The sequence below is a fragment of the Salvelinus fontinalis genome, chromosome 19 (assembly GCF_029448725.1).
Source record: "Salvelinus fontinalis isolate EN_2023a chromosome 19, ASM2944872v1, whole genome shotgun sequence".
NCBI lineage: Eukaryota > Metazoa > Chordata > Actinopteri > Salmoniformes > Salmonidae > Salvelinus > Salvelinus fontinalis.
The window spans coordinates 51,596,441-51,618,032 of NC_074683.1; the positions used below are offsets into that span (position 1 = coordinate 51,596,441).

At 44.1% G+C, this 21,592-nt stretch overlaps 1 protein-coding gene across 2 annotated transcripts in view; it reads right to left on the reverse strand.

Annotated features, from left to right (window-relative positions):
* The window catches only part of nrp2b (neuropilin 2b), a gene marked incomplete at its 5' end in the record, with an annotated part of 103,854 nt that overhangs the window by 30,021 nt on the left and 52,241 nt on the right, over positions 1-21,592 (reverse strand). For both annotated transcript variants that reach the window (XM_055871923.1, XM_055871922.1), the window contains 4 exon segments: positions 2,932-3,028; positions 3,130-3,404; positions 16,298-16,459; positions 18,277-18,354. In XM_055871923.1, the coding sequence (XP_055727898.1) occupies positions 2,932-3,028; positions 3,130-3,404; positions 16,298-16,459; positions 18,277-18,354 (612 nt within the window).

Consider the following 21,592-nt stretch of genomic DNA (forward strand, 5'->3'; position numbering starts at 1 on the left):
TGTGTCTGAGAGGTAGTCTAGTCTACTGTACTGTGTCTGAGAGGGAGTCTAGTCTACTGTACTGTGTCTGAGAGGTAGTCTAGTATCTACTGTACTGTGTCTGAGAGGTAGTCTAGTCTACTGTACTGTGTCTGAGAGGGAGTCTAGTCTACTGTACTGTGTCTGAGAGGTAGTCTAGTATCTACTGTACTGTGTCTGAGAGGTAGTCTAGTCTACTGTACTGTGTCTGAGAGGTAGTCTAGTATCTACTGTACTGTGTCTGAGAGGTAGTCTAGTCTACTGTACTGTGTCTGAGAGGTAGTCTAGTCTCTACTGTACTGTGTCTGAGAGGTAGTCTAGTCTCTACTGTACTGTGTCTGAGAGGTAGTCTAGTCTACTGTACTGTGTCTGAGAGGTAGTCTAGTCTACTGTACTGTGTCTGAGAGGTAGTCTAGTATCTACTGTACTGTGTCTGAGAGGTAGTCTAGTCTACTGTACTGTGTCTGAGAGGTAGTCTAGTCTCTACTGTACTGTGTCTGAGAGGTAGTCTAGTATCTACTGTACTGTGTCTGAGAGGGAGTCTAGTCTCTACTGTACTGTGTCTGAGAGGGAGTCTAGTCTACTGTACTGTGTCTGAGAGGTAGTCTAGTCTACTGTACTGTGTCTGAGAGGGAGTCTAGTATCTACTGTACTGTGTCTGAGAGGGAGTCTAGTCTCTACTGTACTGTGTCTGAAAGGGAGTCTAGTATCTACTGTACTGTGTCTGAGAGGTAGTCTAGTCTACTGTACTGTGTCTGAGAGGGAGTCTAGTCTACTGTACTGTGTCTGAGAGGTAGTCTAGTCTACTGTACTGTGTCTGAGAGGTAGTCTAGTCTCTACTGTACTGTGTCTGAGAGGTAGTCTAGTCTACTGTACTGTGTCTGAGAGGTAGTCTAGTCTCTACTGTACTGTGTCTGAGAGGTAGTCTAGTCTCTACTGTACTGTGTCTGAGAGGTAGTCTAGTCTACTGTACTGTGTCTGAGAGGTAGTCTAGTCTCTACTGTACTGTGTCTGAGAGGTAGTCTAGTCTCTACTGTACTGTGTCTGAGAGGTAGTCTAGTCTACTGTACTGTGTCTGAGAGGTAGTCTAGTCTACTGTACTGTGTCTGAGAGGTAGTCTAGTATCTACTGTACTGTGTCTGAGAGGTAGTCTAGTCTACTGTACTGTGTCTGAGAGGTAGTCTAGTATCTACTGTACTGTGTCTGAGAGGGAGTCTAGTCTCTACTGTACTGTGTCTGAGAGGGAGTCTAGTCTACTGTACTGTGTCTGAGAGGTAGTCTAGTCTACTGTACTGTGTCTGAGAGGGAGTCTAGTATCTACTGTACTGTGTCTGAGAGGGAGTCTAGTCTCTACTGTACTGTGTCTGAAAGGGAGTCTAGTCTCTACTGTACTGTGTCTGAAAGGGAGTCTAGTATCTACTGTACTGTGTCTGAGAGGTAGTCTAGTCTACTGTACTGTGTCTGAGAGGGAGTCTAGTCTACTGTACTGTGTCTGAGAGGTAGTCTAGTCTACTGTACTGTGTCTGAGAGGTAGTCTAGTCTCTACTGTACTGTGTCTGAGAGGTAGTCTAGTCTACTGTACTGTGTCTGAGAGGTAGTCTAGTCTACTGTACTGTGTCTGAGAGGTAGTCTAGTCTACTGTACTGTGTCTGAGAGGTAGTCTAGTCTACTGTACTGTGTCTGAGAGGTAGTCTAGTCTACTGTACTGTGTCTGAGAGGTAGTCTAGTCTACTGTACTGTGTCTGAGAGGGAGTCTAGTCTACTGTACTGTGTCTGAGAGGGAGTCTAGTCTACTGTACTGTGTCTGAGAGGTAGTCTAGTCTACTGTACTGTGTCTGAGAGGTAGTCTAGTCTACTGTACTGTGTCTGAGAGGTAGTCTAGTCTACTGTACTGTGTCTGAGAGGTAGTCTAGTCTACTGTACTGTGTCTGAGAGGTAGTCTAGTCTCTACTGTACTGTGTCTGAGAGGTAGTCTAGTCTCTACTGTACTGTGTCTGAGAGGTAGTCTAGTCTCTACTGTACTGTGTCTGAGAGGTAGTCTAGTCTCTACTGTACTGTGTCTGAGAGGTAGTCTAGTCTACTGTACTGTGTCTGAGAGGTAGTCTAGTATCTACTGTACTGTGTCTGAGAGGGAGTCTAGTATCTACTGTACTGTGTCTGAAAGGGAGTCTAGTCTACTGTACTGTGTCTGAGAGGGAGTCTAGTCTACTGTACTGTGTCTGAAAGGGAGTCTAGTCTACTGTACTGTGTCTGAGAGGTAGTCTACTGTACTGTGTCTGAGAGGTAGTCTAGTAATTCTCTCTGGTGACAGTGGAAGGCTGTGTTAACCAACAAAAGAGAAGAGGGGGAAAGTTGTAATTAAATATAGATTAGAATCACAGGGTTGGCGCATGGCCTACTTTCATGTTTTTGTGAACGAGAACATTATACGATTTTTATTCTCCACTTATTTTCCCTTTTTTTGTGAACTTAATTTTAAGACCATGTAGAGAGAGAGAGATGCAGAGCCAGGAAGAAAGAGAGGCCCCTGTATGGCTGAGTTGATAGAGATTAGTCCTTGCAGAGCCAGGGTTGTGGGTTCGATTCCAACGGAGGAGGGATGAAAAATGTAAGCCCTAAATTCTATAAATCACTCTGGATGAGAGGGTATGACTGAAGAGGGAGAGAATTTGACATAGGGTAGGACAGAGGGTGTGTGTGTGTGTGTGTGTGTGTGTGTGTGTGTGTGTGTGTGTGTGTGTGTGTGTGTGTGTGTGTGTGTGTGTGTGTGTGTGTGTGTGTGTGTCTGTCTCTGGGCTATGCTGTGTGGCAGACAGACCGGTAAACCCGGGGGGGACGTATTTCAGCCTGTTGTAACTGGTGGCAATCGGTCTCCTGCTCGCCAAGGTCAAAACAGACGCGAGGTGCACTTACGTGTGCACTGTTCCAGCTCAGTACTGGAGCTCATGTGGATGTTGTCTATCCAGATGTGTCCTCTGTTGCTGTGCTCAAAGAAGCCTTCAATCACCACCTTGACGGAGAGGAAGAGGAAGATTACAGACTTCATCATTATCTCTGTGAAATAAATGAACTGTCACTAATCGAAGAGCGTTTGTACTACGGTCTGTGTACCTGGTACTCTTTGGGTGACTGGGGCAGGATGGCGCGTCCCTCCTTCCACACGGGCCCCTGGTCTCCTCCGAGGGCCCAGAGCAGAGTCTCCTCCCGGTCGTTGTCTCTGAGGAGGATCCTGAGGGACCCCTGGCCTTGGTTCTCGGGCCCCTGGAGCTGGTAGTTGAAGAGCAGGCATAGCGGCCCCGTCTCGGGCCCTACAGCGGGGCTCACCAGACGGGCGCGCTGTCTCTCTGTCCTGGGGCTGGCCTCGATGTGGAGGAAGTTACCCACGTCTGAAGGACAGGAACATAGAGAAACCAGAGTTAGATAAGACAATACAATATGGAGTGTCCCCTAACCATCAATACAATATGGAGTGTCCCCTAACCATCAATACAATATGGAGTGTCCCCTAACTATCAATACAGTATGGAGTGTCCCCTAACCATCAATACAATATGGAGTGTCCCCTAACCATCAATACAGTATGGAGTGTCCCCTAACCATCAATACAGTATGGAGTGTCCCCTAACCATCAATACAGTATGGAGTGTCCCCTAACCATCAATACAATATGGAGTGTCCCCTAACCATCAATACAGTATGGAGTGTCCCCTAACCATCAATACAGTATGGAGTGTCCCCTAACCATCAATACAGTATGGAGTGTCCAATAACCATCAATACAGTATGGAGTGTCCCCTAACCATCAATACAGTATGGAGTGTCCCCTATATATGGAGTGTCCCCTAACTATCAATACAGTATGGAGTGTCCCCTATATATGGAGTGTCCCCTATATATGGAGTGTCCCCTAACCATCAATACAGTATGGAGTGTCCCCTAACCATCAATACAATATGGAGTGTCCCCTAACCATCAATACAGTATGGAGTGTCCCCTAACCATCAATACAGTATGGAGTGTCCCCTAACTATCAATACAATATGGAGTGTCCCCTAACCAACAATACAGTATGGAGTGTCCCCTAACTATCAATACAATATGGAGTGTCCCCTAACCAACAATACAGTATGGAGTGTCCCCTAACTATCAATACAATATGGAGTGTCCCCTAACCAACAATACAGTATGGAGTGTCCCCTAACTATCAATACAATATGGAGTGTCCCCTAACCATCAATACAGTATGGAGTGTCCCCTAACTATCAATACAATATGGAGTGTCCCCTAACCATCAATACAGTATGGAGTGTCCCCTAACCATCAATACAGTATGGAGTGTCCCCTAACCATCAATACAGTATGTAGTGTCCCCTATATATGGAGTGTCCCCTAACCATCAATACAATATGGAGTGTCCCCTAACCAACAATACAGTATGGAGTGTCCCCTATATATGGAGTGTCCCCTATATATGGAGTGTCCCCTAACCATCAATACAATATGGAGTGTCCCCTAACCATCAATACAGTATGGAGTGTCCCCTAACCATCAATACAGTATGGAGTGTCCCCTAACCATCAATACAATATGGAGTGTCCCCTAACCATCAATACAATATGGAGTGTCCCCTATATATGGAGTGTCCCCTATATATGGAGTGTCCCCTAACCATCAATACAATATGGAGTGTCCCCTAACCATCAATACAGTATGGAGTGTCCCCTAACCATCAATACAGTATGGAGTGTCCCCTAACCATCAATACAATATGGAGTGTCCCCTAACCATCAATACAGTATGGAGTGTCCCCCAACCATCAATACAGTATGGAGTGTCCCCTATATATGGAGTGTCCCCTAACCATCAATACAGTATTGAGTGTCCCCTATATATGGAGTGTCCCCTATATATGGAGTGTCCCCTAACCATCAATACAATATGGAGTGTCCCCCAACCATCAATACAATATGGAGTGTCCCCTAACCATCAATACAATATGGAGTGTCCCCTATATATGGAGTGTCCCCTAACCATCAATACAATATGGAGTGTCCCCTAACCATCAATACAATATGGAGTGTCCCCTAACCATCAATACAGTATGGAGTGTCCCCTAACCATCAATACAGTATGGAGTGTCCCCTAACCATCAATACAGTATGGAGTGTCCCCTATATATGGAGTGTCCCCTATATATGGAGGGGCCCAATCCATCAATACAGTATGGAGTGTCCCCTAACCATCAATACAGTATGGAGTGTCCCCTATATATGGAGTGTCCCCTATATATGGAGTGTCCCCTAACCATCAATACAGTATGGAGTGTCCCCTATATATGGAGTGTCCCCTAACTATCAATACAGTATGGAGTGTCCCCTATATATGGAGTGTCCCCTATATATGGAGTGTCCCCTAACCATCAATACAATATGGAGTGTCCCCTAACCATCAATACAATATGGAGTGTCCCCTAACTATCAATACAGTATGGAGTGTCCCCTATATATGGAGTGTCCCCTATATATGGAGTGTCCCCTAACCATCAATACAGTATGGAGTGTCCCCTAACCATCAATACAGTATGGAGTGTCCCCTAACCATCAATACAGTATGGAGTGTCCCCTATATATGGAGTGTCCCCTAACCATCAATACAGTATGGAGTGTTCCCTATATATATGGAGTGTCCCCTAACCATCAATACAGTATGGAGTGTCCCCTAACCATCAATACAATATGGAGTGTCCCCTAACCATCAATACAGTATGGAGTGTCCCCTAACCATCAATACAGTATGGAGTGTCCCCTAACCATCAATACAATATGGAGTGAGACAGAGAGAGGGAGAGAAATATTTGAAATGTCTTTATTCTTTTGGAAATTCTGTGAGTGTAATGTTTACTGTTCATTTTTTATTGTTTATTTCACTTTTGTATATTATCTACCTCACTTGCTTTGGCAATGTTAACATATGTTTCCCATGCCAATAAAGCCCCTTGAATTGAAAAAGAGAGAGATAGAGAGAGAGATAATGCTCCCAGTATCTATGCTGCAGTAGTTTATGTGTCGGGGGGCTAGTCTGTTATATCTGGTGTAATTTTCCTGTCTTATCTGGTGTCCTGTGTGAATTTAAGTATGCTCTCTCTAATTCACTCTTTCTCTCTCCCTCCCTCCAGGAAGACCTGAGCCCTAGAGCCATGCTTCAGGACTACCTGGCATGATGACTCCTGGCTGTCCCCAGTCCACCAGGTTGTGCTGCTGCTCCAGTTTAAACTGTTCTGCCTGCGGTTATGGAACCCTGACCTGTTCACTGGAAGTGCTGTTTCCAACTCTCTCTCTCTACCGCACCTGCTGTCTCGACCTCTGAATGCTCGACTATGACAAAGCCAACTGACATTTACTCCTGATGTACTGACCTATTGTACCCTTTACAACCACTGATTAGTATTTGACCCTGCTGGTTATCTATGAACATTTGAACATCTTGGCCATGTTCTGTTATAATCTCCACCCGGCACAGCCAGAAGAAGACTGGCCACCCCTTCATAGCCTGGTTCCTCTCTAGGTTTCTTCCTAGGTTCTGGCCTTTCTGGGGAGTTTTTCCTAGCCACCGTGCTTCTACCCCTGCATTGCTTGCTGTTTGGGGGTTTTAGGCTGGGTTTCTGTACAGCACTTTGTGACATCAGCTGATGTACGAAGGGCTTTATAAATACATTTGTTTGATTGATAGCTTCTCTCAAGAACCGGGTCTGCCTACGACGGTGTCTCTTAATAACAAGGTTATGCTCACTGTGTCTGTACATAGTCAAGGGCTTTCTTAATGTTTGGTCAGTCTAAGTGGTTAGGTAACCTTGCATTCTAATTTGATCTGTTTATTTTTGGTTGGTTCTTTCCAGTGTGATAGATTGTTATCTTTTTGTTTTCTCATGATTTGGTTGGGTCTAAATGTTTTTGTTGTTGTTGTCCTGGGGCTCTGTGGAGTCTGTTTGTGTTTGTGAACAGAGCCCCAGGACCAGATGACTGAGGGGACTCTTCTCTAGGTTCATCTCTCTGTAGGTGATGGCTCTGTGGGGTGGAATGTGTGGACATCACTTCCGTTTAGGTTGTTGTAGAATTGAACAGCTCTTTTAGGGATTTTGATTGGTTATTGGCCTAAATCTGCTCTGCGTGTTTGGGGTTTTGGGATGACCATTTTTGGAACACCATTATTTTTGTCTTAATGAGATTTTACTGTCAGGGTCCAGGTCTGGCAGAACCTGTGCAGAAGATCTAGGTGCTCTCTCTCTCTCTGTCTGTCTGTCTGTCTGTCTGTCTGTCCGTCCGTCCGTCCGTCCGTCCGTCCGTCCGTCCGTCCGTCCGTCCGTCTGTCTGTGTATGTCTGTGTCTGTGTCTGTGTCTGTGTCTGTGTCTGTGTCTGTGTCTCTGTCTCTGTCTCTGTCTCTGTCTCTGTCTCTGTCTCTCTCTCTCTCTCTCTCTCCCACTCCCAGCCATAGAGAAGAAGAGTTGAGTTATTGATATTATTTAACAGCCGTTCTTTTTCAGTTAGATAAAACTTTGATGAATTAGAAAACACATCAAGATGAATGAATTATAAATCAAGGTTGATGAGGAAGTAACTAACTATTTCTTCACAGTGTCTGCGTCCCATTTGGCACACTTATTTCCTACATAGTGCACTACTTTTTGTCCAGGGCCATAGAGGCTATCTACAGAATAGGGAGCCATTAAGGACACACTATATAAAGTGCATAAATTGCTCTTCTCTTTAATTAATACAGTCCAAACTTGTTTCTGTTTGATCCTGGGAAAGATAAATTAATTCTACTTCTTGTTGGGGTGAGTCCCAAATGGCACCCAAGGGCCAATAAGGCTCTTGTCAAAAGTAGTGCACTATATACCCGAATAGGGTGCTATTTGGGAAGCACTCTTGATAGCTACAAGCAGGACTTCTTAGCATAAAGTGATCTGCCTGTGAGGAAACTATCTGAGGGGCAGGAAGGGAGTGCTGGGAGGATTGTTTTTCACAGGAATATGTTCTCTACTGGAATATGTTCTCTACTGGAATATGTTCTCTACTGGAATATGTTCTCTACAGGAATATGTTCTCTACAGGAATATGTTCTCTACAGGAATATGTTCTCTACTGGAATATGTTCTCTACTGGAATATGTTCTCTACAGGAATATGTTCTCTACTGGAATATGTTCTCTACAGGAATATGTTCTCTACTGGAATATGTTCTCTACTGGAATATGTTCTCTACAGGAATATATTCTCTATAGGAATATGTTCTCTACAGGAATATGGTCGCTACAGGAATATGTTCTCTACTGGAATATGTTCTCTACTGGAATATGTTCTCTACAGGAAAATGTTCTCTCTCTACTGGAATATGTTCTCTACTGGAATATGTTCTCTATAGGAATATGTTCTCTACTGGAATATGTTCTCTACAAGAATATGTTCTCTACAGGAATATGTTCTCTACTGGAATATGTTCTCTACAGGAATATGTTCTCTACTGGAATATGTTCCCTACAGGAATATGTTCCCTACAGGAATATGTTCTCTCTCTACTGGAATATGTTCTCTCTCTACTGGAATATGTTCTCTACAGGAATATGTTCTCTACTGGAATATGTTCTCTCTCTACTGGAATATGTTCTCTACAGGAATATGTTCTCTACTGGAATATGTTCTTTACTGGAATATGTTCTCTACAGGAAAATGTTCTCTCTCTACTGGAATATGTTCTCTACTGGAATAGGTTCTCTATAGGAATATGTTCTCTACTGGAATATGTTCTCTACAAGAATATGTTCTCTACAGGAATATGTTCTCTACTGGAATATGTTCTCTACAGGAATATGTTCTCTACTGGAATATGTTCTCTACAGGAATATGTTCTCTACTGGAATATGTTCTCTACAGGAATATGTTCTTTACTGGAATATGTTCTCTATAGGAATATGTTCTCTACTGGAATATGTTCTCTACAGTAATATGTTCTCTACAGGAAAATGTTCTCTACATGAATATGTTCTTTACTAGAATATGTTCTCTATAGCAATATGTTCTCTACTGGAATATGTTCTCTACTGGAAAATGTTCTCTACAGGAATATGTTCTCTATAGGAATATGTTCTCTATAGGAATATGTTCTCTACTGGAATATGTTCTCTACAGGAATATGTTCTCTACATGAACATGTTCTTTACTGGAATATGTTCTCTACTGGAATATGTTCTCTACAGGAATATGTTCTCTACAGGAATATGTTCTCTACTGGAATATGTTCTCTACTGGAATATGTTCTCTACTGGAATATGTTCTCTACAGGAATATGTTCTCTATAGGAAGATGTTCTCTATAGGAATATGTTCTCTACAGGAATATGTTCTCTACTGGAATATGTTCTCTACTGGAATATGTTCTCTACTGGAATATGTTCTCTACTGGAATATGTTCTCTATAGGAATATGTTCTCTACTGGAATATGTTCTCTACTGGAATATGTTCTCTACTGGAATATGTTCTCTACAGGAATATGTTCTCTATAGGAAGATGTTCTCTATAGGAATATGTTCTCTACAGGAATATGTTCTCTACTGGAATATGTTCTCTACTGGAATATGTTCTCTACAGGAATATGTTCTCTATAGGAAGATGTTCTCTATAGGAATATGTTCTCTACTGGAATATGTTCTCTACAGGAATATGTTCTCTACTGGAATATGTTCTCTACTGGAATATGTTCTCTACAGGAATATGTTCTCGATAGGAATATGTTCTCTACAGGAATATGTTCTCTACTGGAATATGTTCTCTACTGGAATATGTTCTCTACTGGAATATGTTCTCTATAGGAATATGTTCTCTACTGGAATATGTTCTCTACTGGAATATGTTCTCTACTGGAATATGTTCTCTACAGGAATATGTTCTCTACAGGAATATGTTCTCTACTGGAATATGTTCTCTACAGGAATATGTTCTCTACTGGAATATGTTCTCTACAGGAATATGTTCTCTACTGGAATATGTTCTCTACTGGAATATGTTCTCTACAGGAATATGTTCTCTACTGGAATATGTTCTCTACTGGAATATGTTCTCTACAGGAATATGTTCTCTACTGGAATATGTTCTCTACTGGAATATGTTCTCTACTGGAATATGTTCTCTACAGGAATATGTTCTCTACTGGAATATGTTCCCTACAGGAATATGTTCCCTACAGGAATATGTTCTCTCTCTACTGGAATATGTTCTCTCTCTACTGGAATATGTTCTCTACAGGAATATGTTCTCTACTGGAATATGTTCTCTCTCTACTGGAATATGTTCTCTACAGGAATATGTTCTCTACTGGAATATGTTCTCTACTGGAATATGTTCTCTACAGGAAAATGTTCTCTCTCTACTGGAATATGTTCTCTACTGGAATATGTTCTCTATAGGAATATGTTCTCTACTGGAATATGTTCTCTACGAGAATATGTTCTCTACAGGAATATGTTCTCTACTGGAATATGTTCTCTACAGGAATATGTTCTCTACTGGAATATGTTCTCTACAGGAATATGTTCTCTACTGGAATATGTTCTCTACAGGAATATGTTCTTTACTGGAATATGTTCTCTATAGGAATATGTTCTCTACTGGAATATGTTCTCTACAGTAATATGTTCTCTACAGGAAAATGTTCTCTACATGAATATGTTCTTTACTAGAATATGTTCTCTATAGCAATATGTTCTCTACTGGAATATGTTCTCTACTGGAAAATGTTCTCTACAGGAATATGTTCTCTATAGGAATATGTTCTCTATAGGAATATGTTCTCTACTGGAATTTGTTCTCTATAGGAATATGTTCTCTACTGGAATATGTTCTCTACTGGAATATGTTCTCTACTGGAATATGTTCTCTATAGGAATATGTTCTCTACTGGAATATGTTCTCTACTGGAATATGTTCTCTACTGGAATATGTTCTCTACAGGAATATGTTCTCTACTGGAATATGTTCTCTACTGGAATATGTTCTCTACAGGAATATGTTCTCTACTGGAATATGTTCTCTACTGGAATATGTTCTCTACTGGAATATGTTCTCTACTGGAATATGTTCTCTACAGGAATATGTTCTCTACTGGAATATGTTCTCTACTGGAATATGTTCTCTACAGGAATATGTTCTCTACTGGAATATGTTCTCTACTGGAATATGTTCTCTACTGGAATATGTTCTCTACAGGAATATGTTCTCTACTGGAATATGTTCTCTACAGGAATATGTTCTCTACTGGAATATGTTCTCTACTGGAATATGTTCTCTACTGGAATATGTTCTCTACAGGAATATGTTCTCTACTGGAATATGTTCCCTACAGGAATATGTTCCCTACAGGAATATGTTCTCTCTCTACTGGAATATGTTCTCTCTCTACTGGAATATGTTCTCTACAGGAATATGTTCTCTACTGGAATATGTTCTCTCTCTACTGGAATATCTTCTCTCGCTACAGGAATATGTTCTCTACTGGAATATGTTCTCTACAGGAATATGTTCCCTACAGGAATATGTTCTCTCTCTACTGGAATATGTTCTCTACAGGAATATGTTCTCTACAGGAATATGTTCTCTACAGGAATATGTTCTCTCTCTTCTGGAATATGTTCTCTACAGGAATATGTTCTATCTCTACAGGAATATGTTCTCTCTCTTTCTCTGTTCACTCTTCGCTCTCTGTGTTGAGCAGGAGGCCCCAAGCACACATTGGAATGTCAAGGTCAGAGAGTATCTCCGTCCCAAACGGAACCCTCTATGGTACACTACATCTGATGGGCGCTGGTCAAACATAAAAAGAAAATGGGTGCTATTTTGGACACAGACAAGGTCACCTAGTGTGATGGGAGGCTGCGTGCATTCATAGTGCTCCAACATGAAGTCGCTCCCTGTACAGCCTGGTGTATTGGACCTGAGAGAGAGAGCGCTGGAGCAACAGACCCGCCGTCCAACAGACCCGCCGTCCAACATTACCCGCCATCCAACAGACCCGCCGTCTAACAGACCCGCCGTTTAACAGACCCGCCGTCCAGCATTACCCGCCGTTTAACAGACCCGCCGTCTAACAAACCCGCCGTTTAACAGACCCGCCGTCCAGCATTACCCGCCGTTTAACAGATCCGCCGTCCAACAGACCCGCCGTCCAACAGACCCGCCGTCCAACAGACCCGCCGTCCAACAGACCCGCCGTCCAACATTACCCGCCATACAACAGACCCGCCGTCTAACAGACCCGCCGTTTAACAGACCCGCTGTCCAGCATTACCCGCCGTTTAACAGACCCGCCGTCTAACAAACCCGCCGTTTAACAGACCCGCCGTCCAACATTACCCGCCATCCAACAGACCCGCCGTCTAACAGACCCGCCGTTTAACAGACCCGCCGTCTAACAAACCCGCCCTTTAACAGACCCGCCGTCCAACAGAACTGCCGTCCAGCATTACCCGCCGTCTAACAGACCCGCCGTCCAACATTACCCGCCGTTTAACAGACCCGCCGTCCAACAGACCCGCCGTCCAACAGACCCGCCGTCTAACAGACCCGCCGTCCAACAGACCCGCCGTCTAACAGACCCGCCGTCTAACAAACCCGCCGTCCAACATTACCCGCCGTTTAACAGACCCGCCGTCTAACAAACCCGCCGTCCAACATTACCCGCCAACTTCTTGGGGATAGGGTGCAGAGTTTTCACAAATGGAAAAATAGCGTGCCAATTTCAACTTCGTTCTACTCATCCCCAGAATATAAGATATGCATTTTATTAGTAGATTTGGATAGAAAACACTCTGAAGTTTCTAAAACTGTTGGAATCATATCTGTAAGTATAACAGAACAGTCAAAACCCTGAGGACCAACTTTTTTTTTTTTAAGTCACTGTGTGTTCAATGGGTTCTCATGGGCAAACCAGAATTCTAATCACTATCCACGCAGTTTCTACTGCTTCCACTGGATGTCGCCATTGTATGGAAAAAGGTTAAGGTTTTTCATTAGAGAACTGAGAAAGATATTGACCCGGAAGTGGAGTGACGTCTTGTATTTATGTTTGAGAGTTGAGCAAGACTCGAAAAGTACCGTGAGTTTGTTGATATCCTGTATTGAAAACAGATTGACCAGTCTTCAATTTGATTATTAACGTTTACAAATACCTACAGTTGTATTACAAAAGTACTTTGAAATGTTTTGGCAAAGTTTAGAGGTCATTTTTTTAGATATTTTGTCGTGACTTTGTGCAAATTGGACGATGCTTTTTCTGGTACAACGGCGCCAAATAAATGGACAATTTGGATATATATGGACGGAATTAATCGAACAAAAGGACCATTTGTGATGTTTATGGGACATATTGGAGTGCCAACAAAAGAATCTCGTCAAAGGTAATGCATGTTTTATATTTTATATCTGCGTTTTGAGTAGCGCCAGCATGGTTGAAATAAGATACACTCTCTTGTTTACATTGGGCTATCATCAGATAATAGCATCTTATGCTTTCGCCGAAAAGCCTTTTTGAAATCTGACATGTTGGCTGGATTCACAACGAGTGTAGCTTTAATTTGGTATCTTACATGTGTGATTTAATCAAGTTTAATTTTATATAATTTTTTTGAATCTGGCGCTCTACATTTTAACAGGCTGTTGGGACGCAAGCGTCCCGCGATCCCAGAGAGGTTAAGACCCGCCGTCTAACAAACCCGCAGTCCAACAGACCCGCCTGTTATCAAGGCAAAGGGTGGCTACTATGAAGAATCTTAAATATAACATAAAAATATACATTTTGATTAACACTTTTTTGGTTACTACATGACTCCATATGTGTTATTTCATAGTCGTGATGTCTTCACTATTATTCTACAAAGTAGAAAATAGTAAAAATTTAAGAAAACCTCTTCAATGAGTAGATATCCAAACTATTGACTGGTACTGTATATATAGCAATAAATAACAAAATGTACTTAACATTCCTTTCAATCTTTTACCCAGATTTTAACAGAGACACAGAGAAGCATATTTAGTTTCTTAAAAAGAGAAGCACCAGTCAGGAGGATAGAGAGACAGCTCAAGAGGTATGCTTAGATATGCAGAAAAATAAACCGTACATATTTTTCAAATCGAATTTCAGTTCTTTGGAAACTAAATTCCCCCCAGCCATCCTCACGCACTTTGCACCTCCTCAGATTGTTGGGAGTCATGCCGCCGCTGGTGGGTGTGTGTGTTTGTGTGTGTGTGTGTGTGTGTGTGTTTGTGTGTGTGTGTGTGTGTGTGTGTGTGTGTGTGTGTGTGTGTGTGTGTGTGTGTGTGTGTGTGTGTGTGTGTGTGTGTGTGTGTGTGTGTGTGTGTGTGTGTGTGTGTGTGTGTGTGTCGAGGCTGGGGAGTTCGGACAGGAAAGCCAGGCCATGGGAGAAACAGGGCTGGAGCTCAGGAGGTAGAGGAAAGAAGAGAGATGAGGGAGGGAGAAGGAAGCGAGAGAGAGAGAATGATAGCATCGTAGTGGTGTTGAGGCAGGGTTGTGGGTGCAGGGCTCATGGGACAGGAGATGTGGAGTTATGGAGAAGATAGAGGTGGATAGAGGTGGATAGAGGTAGATAGAGGTAGATAGAGGGGGATAGAGGTAGATAGAGGTAGAGGTAGATAGAGGTAGATAGAGGGGGATAGAGGTAGATAGAGGTAGAGGTAGATAGAGGTAGATAGAGGGGGATAGAGGTAGATAGTGGTGGATAGAGGTGGATAGAGGTAGATAGAGGTAGATAGAGGTAGATAGAGGGGGATAGAGGTAGATAGTGGTGGATAGAGGTGGATAGAGGTAGATAGAGGTAGATAGAGGTGGATAGAGGTGGATAGAGGTAGATAGAGGTAGATAGAGGTAGATAGAGGGGGATAGAGGTAGATAGAGGTAGAGGTAGATAGAGGTAGATAGAGGTGGATAGAGGTAGATAGAGGTGGATAGAGGTAGATAGAGGTAGATAGAGGTAGATAGAGGTAGATAGCGGTAGATAGCGGTAGATAGAGGTAGATAGAGGTAGATAGAGGTGGATAGAGGTAGATAGAGGTAGATAGAGGTAGATAGCGGTAGATAGCGGTAGATAGAGGTAGATAGAGGTAGATAGAGATGGATATAGGTGGATAGAGGTAGATAGAGGTAGATAGAGATGGATATAGGTAGATAGAGGTAGATAGAGGTGGATAGAGGTAGATAGAGGTAGATAGAGGTAGATAGAGGGGGATAGAGGTAGATAGTGGTGGATAGAGGTGGATAGAGGTAGATAGAGGTAGATAGAGGTGGATAGAGGTGGATAGAGGTAGATAGAGGTAGATAGAGGTAGATAGAGGGGGATAGAGGTAGATAGAGGTAGAGGTAGATAGAGGTAGATAGAGGTGGATAGAGGTAGATAGAGGTGGATAGAGGTAGATAGAGGTAGATAGAGGTAGATAGAGGTAGATAGCGGTAGATAGAGGTAGATAGAGGTAGATAGAGATGGATATAGGTGGATAGAGGTAGATAGAGGTAGATAGAGATGGATATAGGTAGATAGAGGTAGATAGAGGTGGATAGAGGTAGATAGAGGTAGATAGAGGTAGATAGAGGTGGATATAGGTAGATAGAGGTGGATAGAGGTAGATAGAGGTAGATAGAGGTGGATATAGGTAGATAGAGGTGGATAGAGGTAGATAGAGGTAGATAGAGGTGGATAGAGGTAGATAGAGGTAGATAGAGGTGGATAGAGGTAGATAGAGGTAGATAGAGGTAGATAGAGGTGGATATAGGTAGATAGAGGTGGATAGAGGTAGATAGAGGTAGATAGAGGTGGATAGAGGTAGATAGAGGTGGATAGAGGTAGATAGAGGTGGATAGAGGTAGATAGTGGTAGGATCTGATAAATACGCCTATAAATGATGCAGCCATCAGACCATATTCCAACGCAGAATATATACGTATGCAGAGACATCCCATTTCAGAAAGGAGTCTGACAGATCCACAATCCAAAAACCAGGTGTCACCTCTCTATAAAGGGCACTAGTCGGTGTGTCTCCTATCCAGTGATGACCATGTTAAAACCAGGTGTCACCTCTCTATAAAGGACATTAGTCAGTGTGTCTCCTATCCAGTGATGACCATGTTAAAACCAGGTGTCACCTCTCTATAATAAGGGCAGTAGTCGGTGTGTCTCCTATCCAGTGATGACCAGATGTCTGTAAATGTGAGCGGTACTGACCGTCTTTGGGCAGAGACAGAGGTAGATCCAGACTAGGTGTTAGACCAGACGAGAGGCTGCCGCTGTGGAGAGACCAGCTCAGCTCTGACATGCTGTCAGGGATCCAGCCACACAGACTGGACTCGAAGTCACACAGACCGCCCAGAGACCACACAGTTGTGCCTAAAGAGGAGGGGTAGAGAGGCAAAAGGAGAGAGAGAGAGAACAAGATAAGTGTTAGCCTAGTTCGTACCACGGTGCTGTGTTAGTTCCACGTCTCCTACAACTCCTTTTGGGAGAACTCACACCCACGGCCTTGAATGAGGCTTGTTAGCGATTAGCATGCAGCATTAGCGCTGAGCCCTTACACCTACCGATAGAGGTCTAGATTATAGATTAGACAACAGGAGTGCTAGGCTAACGCTAGCTACAGTTAGCCTCATCAACATGGAGCCCTACACCCTGGAATCACCCCTCAGCAATCAGCAGAGGAGAAGAGAGTAGCAGAGACACACACATACAGCGTAATGTTAGCATTATAATGTTAGCATTATGTTAACAGCATAATGTTAACAGCATAATTTTAGCAGCATAATGTTAGCAGCATAATGTTAGCGGCATAATTTAGCGGCATAATGTTAAGATTATAATGTTAGCAGCATAATGTTATTAGCATAATGTTAGCGGCATAATTTAGCGGCATAATGTTAAGATTATAATGTTAGCAGCATAATGTTATTAGCATAATGTTAGCGGCATAATTTAGCGGCATAATGTTAAGATTATAATGTTAGCAGCATAATGTTATTAGCATAATGTTAGCGGCATAATTTAGCGGCATAATGTTAAGATTATAATGTTAGCAGCATAATGTTAACATTATAATGTTAGCGGCATAATGTTAGAAGCGTAATGTTAACAGCGTAATGTTAGCAGCATAATGTTAGCAGCATAATGTTAGCGGCATAATGTTAGCATCGTAATGTTAGCATCGTAATGTTAGCATCGTAATGTTAACAGCATAATGTTAGCATCATAATGTTAACAGTGTAATGTTATTAGCATAATGTTAGCATCATAATGTTAGCATCGTAATGTTAGCATCATAATGTTAGCGGCATAATGTTAGCATCGTAATGTTAGCATCATAATGTTAGCATCATAATGTTAGCGGCATAATGTTAGCATCGTAATGTTAGCATCATAATGTTAGCGGCATAATGTTAGCATCGTAATGTTAGCATCATAATGTTAGCATCATAATGTTAACAGCGTAATGTTAGCATCGTAATGTTAACAGCATAATGTTAGCAGCATAATGTTAGCATCGTAATGTTAGCATCATAATGTTAGCATCATAATGTTAGCGGCATAATGTTAGCAGCATAATGTTAGCAGCATATTGTTAGCATCGTAATGTTAACATTATAATGTTAGCGGCATAATGTTAGCATCGTAATGTTAGCATCATAATGGTAGCAGCGTAATGTTAGCAGCGTAATGTTAGCAGCATAATGTTAGCATCATAATGTTAGCAGCATAATGTTAGTGCCATAATGTTAACATTATAATGTTAGCGGCATAATGTTAACAGCATAATGTTAGCATCGTAATGTTAGCATCCTAATGTTAACATCATAATGTTAGCATCGTAATGTTAACATCATAATGTTAGCATCATAATGTTAGCATCATAATGTTAGCATCATAATGTTAACAGCATAATGTCAGCATCGTAATGTTAACAGCATAATGTTAGAAGAGAGACAGTTCATTTCTGGGACGGAGCGTCAGGTTATGCAGCTATTAGGTTGAAAACACACAAGAGAACAAATCCAGCGCCCACACAGTGGACTAACCACATCCTCATTGGAGCAGAGGACAGCTAGCTCAATCAATGATGCTGATCAGACAGATCGGGATCAATACGTGTCTGAGCCTTACACCACGGTGAGGCCCTGTAGCCCTGTGTGTGTGTGTGTGTTACAGCGTGTAATTACCTGGTCCTCTCGAGGCAGCGGTGGTCTCCTCTAGTCTAGGCAGGGGGGTTGTGGCAGTGTCAGGAAGAGTAGTCATTTCTATAGAGAGGAGAAAAGATTATGGTTACTTTATCGTACAATTGGTACACAAGGTTCAATGGAAATTAGACCTCTGGCTTTATCCTAAACACCTGAGAACCAACAACAGAGTCTGTGTCACATCTCTACCGTGTGAGGTCGTAGCGTAAACAACAGCACGTCTGTACCGTGTGAGGTCGTAGCGTAAACAACAGCACATCTGTACCGTGTGAGGTCGTAGCGTAAACAACAGCACATCTGTACCGTGTGAGGTCGTAGTGTAAACAACAGCACATCTGTACTGTGTGAGGCAGGGAGGTAGGGAGGTCGGGAGGTCGGGTGGTCGGGAGGTCGTGAGGTCGGGAGAACGGGAGGTCGGGAGGTCGGGAGGTAGGGAGGTAGGGAGATAGGGAGAACGGGAGGTAGGGAGGTCGGGATGTAGGGAGGTAGGTCGGGAGAACGGGAGGTCGGGAGGTAGGGAGGTAGGTCGGGAGAACAGGAGGTCGGGAGGTAGGGAGGTAGGTCGGGAGAACGGGAGGTCGGGAGGTAGGGAGGTAGGTCGGGAGGTAGGGAGGTCGGGAAGTCGGGAGAACGGGAGATCGGGAGGTCGGGAGGTCGGGAGGTAGGGAGATAGGGAGAACGGGAGGTAGGGAGGTCGGGATGTAGGGAGGTAGGTCGGGAGAACGGGAGGTCGGGAGGTAGGGAGGTAGGTCGGGAGAACGGGAGGTAGGGAGGTAGGTCGGGAGAACGGGAGGTCGGGAGGTCGGGAGGTAGGGAGGTAGGTCGGGAGGTCGGGAGGTAGGGAGGTCGGGAAGTTGGGAGGTAGCGAGGTCGGGAGGTAGGGAGGTCGGGAGGTCGGGAGGTAGGGAGGTCGGGAGGTAGGGAGGTAGGGAGATAGGGAGGTCGGGAGGTCGGGAGGTCTGTCTGTCTTTATGTCTGTCTGTCTGTCTGTCTGTCTCTCTCTCTCTGCACCATAGAAGGGAAACCACTTCCACACACACAGACATACACAGAAGCACTCACTCACTCACACACACAAACACTGACTCTCTCTTTCTCTCTAGCTCAATACAGCTGGAACCGATCTCAGAGCACATGGCCTTGTGCAAACTGTTTAAAGAATGCTAACTGAGGATAAAACCAGTCCTTATGGGGATCAGCAGGCTGATGGCTGGAGGAATCACCCCACAGTACCTCATCACATCAGGATGATCTGGCTGGAGGAATCCCCCCACAGTACCTCATCACATCAGGATGATCTGGCTGGAGGAATCACCCCAGTACCTCATCACATCAGGATGATCTGGCTGGAGGAATCACCCCACAGTACCTCATCACATCAGGATGATCTGGCTGGAGGAATCACCCCACAGTACCTCATCACATCAGGATGATCTGGCTGGAGGAATCACCCCACAGTACCTCATCACATCAGGATGATCTGGCTGGAGGAATCACCCCCCAGTACCTCATCACATCAGGATGATCTGGCTGGAGGAATCACCCGACAGTACCTCATCACATCAGGATGATCTGGCTGGAGGAATCACCCCACAGTACCTCATCACATCAGGATGTTCTGGCTGGAGGAATCACCCCACAGTACCTCATCACATCAGGATGTTATGGCTGGAGGAATCACCCCACAGTACCTCATCACATCAGGTTGTTCTGGCTGGAGGAATCACCCCACAGTACCTCATCACATCAGGATGGTCTGGCTGGAGGTCACATCAGGATGGTCTGGCTGGAGGAATCACCCCACTGTACCTCATCACATCAGGATGGTCTGGCTGGAGGAATCACCCCACAGTACCTCATCACATCAGGATGTTATGGCTGGAGGAATCACCCCACAGTACCTCATCACATCAGGTTGTTCTGGCTGGAGGAATCACCCCACAGTACCTCATCACATCAGGATGGTCTGGCTGGAGGTCACATCAGGATGGTCTGGCTGGAGGAATCACCCCACTGTACCTCATCACATCAGGATGGTCTGGCTGGAGGAATCACCCCACAGTACCTCATCACATCAGGATGGTCTGGCTGGAGGAATTTCCCCACAGTACCTCATCACATCAGGATGGTCTGGCTGGTGGAATCACCCCACAGTACCTCATCACATCAGGATGTTGTGGCTGGAGGAATCACCCCACAGTACCTCATCACATCAGGATGGTCTGGCTGGAGGAATCACCCCACAGTACCTCATCACATCAGGATGGTCTGGCTAGAGGAATCACCCCACAGTACCTCATCACATCAGGATGGTCTGGCTAGAGGAATCATCCCACAGTACCTCATCACATCAGGATGGTCTGGCTAGAGGAATCATCCCACAGTACCTCATCACATCAGGATGGTCTGGATGGAGGAATCAACCCCCAGTACCTCATCACATCAGGATGGTCTGGCTAGAGGAATGACACCACAGTACCTCATCACATCAGGATGGTCTGGCTAGAGGAATCATCCCACAGTACCTCATCACATCAGGATGTTCTGGCTGGAGGAATCATCCCACAGTACCTCATCACATTAGGATGTTCTGGCTGGAGGAATCATCCCACAGTACCTCATCACATCAGGATGGTCTGGCTAGAGGAATCATCCCACAGTACCTCATCACATCAGGATGTTCTGGCTGGAGGAATCATCCCACAGTACCTCATCACATCAGGATGTTCTGGCTGGAGGAATCACCCCACAGTACCTCATCACATCAGGATGGTCTGGCTGGAGGAATCACCCCACAGTACCTCATCACATCAGGATGGTCTGGCTGGAGGAATCACCCCCCAGTACCTCATCACATCAGGATGGTCTGGCTAGAGGAATCACCCCACAGTACCTCATCACATCAGGATGGTCTGGCTAGAGGAATCATCCCACAGTACCTCATCACATCAGGATGGTCTGGCTAGAGGAATCATCCCACAGTACCTCATCACATCAGGATGTTCTGGCTGGAGGAATCATCCCACAGTACCTCATCACATCATGATGTTCTGGCTGGAGGAATCATCCCACAGTACCTCATCACATCAGGATGGTCTGGCTAGAGGAATCATCCCACAGTACCTCATCACATTAGGATGTTCTGGCTGGAGGAATCATCCCACAGTACCTCATCACATTAGGATGTTCTGGCTGGAGGAATCACCCCACAGTACCTCATCACATCAGGATGGTCTGGCTGGAGGAATCACCACACAGTACCTCATCACATCAGGATGTTCTGGCTGGAGGAATCATT